This window comes from Elephas maximus, chromosome X (assembly GCF_024166365.1).
Source record: "Elephas maximus indicus isolate mEleMax1 chromosome X, mEleMax1 primary haplotype, whole genome shotgun sequence".
NCBI classification, from domain to species: Eukaryota; Metazoa; Chordata; class Mammalia; order Proboscidea; family Elephantidae; genus Elephas; species Elephas maximus.
In genome coordinates, this window is record NC_064846.1 from 123,085,744 (window position 1) to 123,091,274 (window position 5,531).

Here is a 5,531-nt window from a genome sequence, read left to right on the forward strand (position 1 = left end):
AACGATGTAGGTATTTCGGGTAGCAATGGGTGTCTGTGGAGGGTAATTTGGGATCTATAATGTGAGCTCCGGAAGGTCTGTGAGGTGACTATTTGGAAGTGAGTGGGGTGAGTAATCAGAAGTCTATAGTGTCAGTGCCAGGTGTCTGTGAGGTGAATGATGGCAAGTCTGTGGGGTGAGTGATGGGGGTTTGTGGGTGAGTGATGGTGGATCTGTGCAGTGATATGAATCTGTGATAGGGGTTTTACATGGTGAGTGAAAGGGTTTTGTTGAGGTCACAGATGAGAAGTCTATGGGATGACAATGGGCTGAAAGAATGATGGACTGTGGAGTAAGTGATGGAGGGGTTGTGGGGTCATGGGCAACTCTGGGTGTGTTATTAAAGATTTCTCAGTGTTACAGTCAAGATCTTTTATTTCCACACTTCACGAGAAAAGACATTCAGGCTGCTAACAGACACATGAGGAAATGCTTGTGATCACCAGCCGTTAGAGAAATGCAAATCAAAGCTACAGTGAGATACCATCTCACCCTGACATTACTGGCACGAATCAAAAAACAGAAAATAACAAATGTTGGAGAGATTGTGGGGAGATTCGAACTCTTACGCACTGCTGGTGGGAATGCAAAATGGTACAACCATTTTTGGAAAATGATATGGTACTTTCTTAAAAAGCTAGAAATAGAAATACCATATGATCCAGCAATCTCAATCCTAGGTATATACCCCAGAGAAATAAGAGCCATCACACAAATAGACCTGTGCACACCTATGTTCATTGCAGCATTATTTACAATAGCAAAAAGATGGAAACAACCTAAGTGTCCATCAACAGATGACTGGATAAACTACAGTACATACTACACAAGGATAAAAAACAATGATGAATCTGTGAAACACCTCACAAACATGGATGAATCTGGAGGGCATCATGCTGAGTGAAATAAGTTAATCACAAAAGGGCAAACACTGTATGAAAACATTATTATGAAAATGTTTCCACACAGAAAGAAACAATCTTTGATGGTTACAAGGGAGGAGAGGGGTAGGGAGGGAAAAATACTAACTAGATACTAGATAAGTGGTAACTCTGGTGAAGGGTAAGACAGTACACAATACTGGGGAATCAGAACAACTTGACCAGGACAAAGTGATAGAAGCTTCACAGACACATCCAAATGCCCTGAAGGATCAAGCTACTGGGCTGAGGGCTGGAGACCATGGTCTCAGGGGACATCTAGCTCAATTGGCATAACCTAGTCTATAAAGAAAATGTTCTACTTCCTACTTTGGTGAGTAGCGTCTGGGATCTTAAAAACCTTAGAGTGGCCATCTAAGATACATTTACTGGTCCCATCCCGGCTGGAGCAAAAAGGAAGAAAACCAAAGACACAAACAAAAGGTTAGTCCCAAGGACTAAGAGACCACAACTTCCACCAGACTGAGTCCAGAACAACTGGATGATGTATAGTTATGACCACCGACTGCTCTGGCAGGGATCACAATAGAGGATCCTGGAAAGAGCAGGAAAAAAATGTAGAAGAAAATTCAAAGTCACGCACACAAAAAAATGACCAGGCTTGCTGGTCTGACAGAGGCTGGAGAAACCCTGAGAGTATAGCCCCTGGACACCCTTATAGCTCAGTAATGAAGTCACTCTTGAGGTTCACCCTTTAGCCCAAGATTATACAGGTCTGTAGGGCAAAGAATAACACACATGAGAAATGTGCTTCGTAGTTCAATTATGTATATGAGACTAATGTGCACAGTAGCTCAGAAGCAAAGATGAGAAGCCAGAAAGGGACAGGAAAACTGGACAAATGGAAACAGGGAACCTGGGGTGGAAAAGGGGAGAGTGTGGACACATCATGGGGTGGGCAACAAATGTCACAAAACAATTTGTGTATTAACCGTTATTAATGAGAAACTAATTTGCTCTGTAAACTTTCACCTAAAGCACAATTTAGAAAAAAAAAAAGGTCTTTTATTTCCTGGTTTTGAAAATTTCCACTGTCATGAACCTCCCAGGTCTTCTTGTGGCTTTGTCCCAGCGACTCCTGGCAGTAGCTCCACATAGCCCCCCTTTTCTCTCCTCTCTCTGGCTCTTTTTGTGTCCACCCATCAACCTGAGTTTGACAGATTAGTTAACTTTGTCCCTCCAAACTGTAGGAGCAGGATTTGACTATTCTGTCAAGTGATGAGTTCCTCATCATCCAGCGTTCAAAGTGAGCCCACCGCTCACTAGTTCTGCTTGCTCTTGACTTTTGAGGTCTTGACATCCAATGTGCTCTGGGCATAAATGAGATACTTCACAGAATCAAGCACAAGGACTCCGGACAGCACCAGTGACATGGCATTCATGAAGACAAAGTAAAACCAGAAGTAGAGTGGGTGACCCAGCTACCTGTGCTTGAACCCGTCATGGTGTTCTGTCAGGAAACAGAGTACATCCCCGAAGATCTGGGCTGTGTGAATTAGGAGGGGAAGGAGAATCCCCGTGAGGAAGAGGAAGCTATTCCAAGCTACCTATTCCAAGATATTTTCCCAAGTCATCATTCAATGTGTCAGACTTCAGGATTCCTGAATTCATGTTTGTGGGTGCCCCATCAACCTCTTTTCCTCACCCACAGACACCACAAGGTGTAGGACAAAGCAGAAGGGTTGCTGGCGTAAAAAGGCAATCACCACCCACAGGCTGAGTGGTCCCCACATCGAAGCTGTGATGGTCTCCAGGCATATTGTGAGGTGGTCACCCCTGCAGGAGAAAGGATCTGGGAGGCCTATGATCAGTGCACTCTGCCCACAGGGTGGCCCATTAAAGCTCCCTGACTCACTGCCACCCCAAGCCAATACTGGTCTCCCTTGACAAAACCAAACACTTTACAGAATGTATCAGCTGTCCCCTTTGGCATATTCTTTCCCTGAAGAAAACAAGAGTGACACATTAAGAATAAAGGCAGGAAAAGGAGCTCACATTTGTGAGAGCTGGGAGCCCCTATAAGAAGGCAGGCTTCGTAGCCTTTACATGCCTCAATTTCCTCATCTGTGAAATGGAGTAGATGTTTGGGTTCTACAAGTTAATACAGGTTGTCCCCGACTTATGACGTACTCGAGTTACGACAAACTACATTTAACATTGTCTGTTTCTTGATTATTTTTTACATACAATGTTGTAGCACGTAAGTTGCTGATGTTATCATTCGCAGAGGTTCACTTGCAGAAGTTCAATTTTATAATTTATAAAGATAGTGATAATAAAAGGCAATAAGGAAAACTAAAAAAAATGAGTTACTTAACTTATGTCAGAACTGATTTACGACAGGGTCATAGGAACAGAACCCATTGTAAGTCAGGGACTACCTGTATATGTAAAACAAGATAATGTGAGTAAGCCTTACATAGGACAGTAATTGTTGCTGTGAATGCCTGGTACAAACAATTGGTCCAATAAAATAAATTAGTGGAAAAAGTGTTGGTGGGTGTGTAAATGTCCAAGCCGATCCCTGTCCAGAAAACTCCACCACCTCGCCCCGCCCAGCCAATGAAAGAACTTAGGACAAATAGAGTTGGGATAAGAAGCCTTGGTCTCCAAGGAGGTCCTCATGGTAGAGGGTGAACCACCCCTTGATCACCATGTAAATGAACCCACACACTACAAACCAGCACAGGAAGAGTCATCTCCAATTCCCCAGTGGGATGACTACAGCTCGACCTGACAACAGCCATGTAGTCACAACTAAGATCTCAGAGATGGAGAATAGGCCAGCCAAGAGATGCTGGTGGGGCAGTCATTAGGCACAAAGTTGTCCAGCCTTAGGTGCTGAGGCCAGTACAGGTGCAAGGGGGCTGACGTTGGTGGTCATGTCTTTATCAGCTGATGGCTGTGTGCAGTTAAGTACAGAGAAGAAAAAGGCAACAGAAAAACCTGGACAAATATAAAACCCAGAATGAGATAGGAAAATCAAATCCAAATAGTTCATTAATCACAATAAATGTAAATGGACTAAATTTACCAGTTAAAAGACAGACTATAAGACTGTATTAAAAATAATATGCTTATGTGCTACTTTAAGAACATAACTAAAATATAAGGTTCCTTTCCTCAGGGAGCCATATATTGGTGAGGCAGATAAAGGAACCAAACCTGGTTCCTGCCCTTAGGTGATGATAGTCTAGTGAAGGAGACACAGCAAGGAGGCCTCATCCCAGCACTCAAGGGTGAATGGTGGAAGACTCACAGGAACCAGGCCTGGTCCCACCCTCAGGGTCATGGTCTGATGGGCAGATACAGGAGCCAGGTGCTGTCCCCACCCTCAGGGGTCAAATTCTAATGGTGGAGACACAGGGACTAGGCCCTGTCCCCACCCTAGGGGTCACAGTCTTGTGGGGGAAACACAGAAACCAAGCATGGTGCCACTGCAGGGTCACTGTCTTGCTATTCCCTTCTCGTAGTCCTGGAAACTGCAATTGGGGGACGGAAGAGAGACGAGTAATCAGAATCACGACCCTTAGGTCTGGTGTTTGGAAAGCCAGACGCTGCCTGCAACAGTGCGCAAGGCTGACAAGCTGTGAGAAGAAAGATAGAGGAAGGTGGAAGGCAAGGGTCTTACACGATGCTAAAAAGAAAAAAGATGGTCAAACACAGAGACCACCAATGAACCACAACTCTTAAGTCCAGCTGCCCAATGAGAAGGCGAATTTTCCGTAGCCCGGACAACCGCGTGGGAGCAGTGGGTCTCGAGCAGGCATGTGGATGTTGGGTGGTGCTAGGGTAAGGGTCTTGGCAGGTGCACTTTGGGCCGGCCATCTGGCTGTTGAGAACTAGGGGATGGAGTGGAGCAGGGAGCACTCACCCACAGGCGCGGTTGCAGAGGGTCTTCCACGGGCTCGTGGATCTAACTACGCTGGCTCTGGGGCTCCAGAATATCCCTAGTTCGGAACCATCTCCTCACAGGCTAGCCCGAGTAACAGAGCGGACCAATGAAAAGGCTGGGAAGGTGGCCATTGCCTCTCCCAGCCAATAGAAGTTCTCTAAGCGCCGCCAACTTCGCCCTCGCGCGTGGTGCGGTTTTCGCCATTGGCTGAGACTGAGTCAAGAGAGAGATGGAGGCGGAGACGGCTCCGGCGGGGGCGGTGTCCTTGGTCCCCAAGCCAATCAGCATAGAATCTTGATTTTAACTTCCCCATCGAGCAATCAATCACAGCCCTTGTTGTTAGATGCCATGGAGTCATTTCCGACTCCTAGCGACCCTAGGTACAACAGAAGTAAACGCTAGCGAGTCCTGCGCAGTGCCATCCTCACAATCATTGCTGTGCTTGAGCCCATCCTTGCAGCCACTGTGTCAGTCCATCTACTTGAGGGTCTTCCTCTTCTTCACTGACCCTCTACTTCACCAAGCATGATGTCCTTCTCCAGGGACTGGCCCTCCTGATAACAAGTCCAAAGTACCTGAGACAAAGTCTCGCCATCCTCTTTTCCAAGGGGCACTTTGACTGTACTTCTTCCAAGACACACTTGTTTGGTCTTCTC

At 46.0% G+C, this 5,531-nt stretch overlaps 1 protein-coding gene across 1 annotated transcript; it reads right to left on the reverse strand.

Annotated features, from left to right (window-relative positions):
- Positions 1 to 2,242: 2,242 nt before the first annotated feature.
- Positions 2,243 to 3,860, reverse strand: EBP (EBP cholestenol delta-isomerase; the record flags this gene model as incomplete). Its single annotated transcript, XM_049871487.1, is given in 5 exon segments — positions 2,243 to 2,466; positions 2,626 to 2,756; positions 2,886 to 2,922; positions 3,564 to 3,779; positions 3,782 to 3,860. Coding segments are annotated over 5 exon segments (687 nt in total), but the record flags the coding sequence as incomplete, so codon positions are not given.
- Positions 3,861 to 5,531: the final 1,671 nt, after the last annotated feature.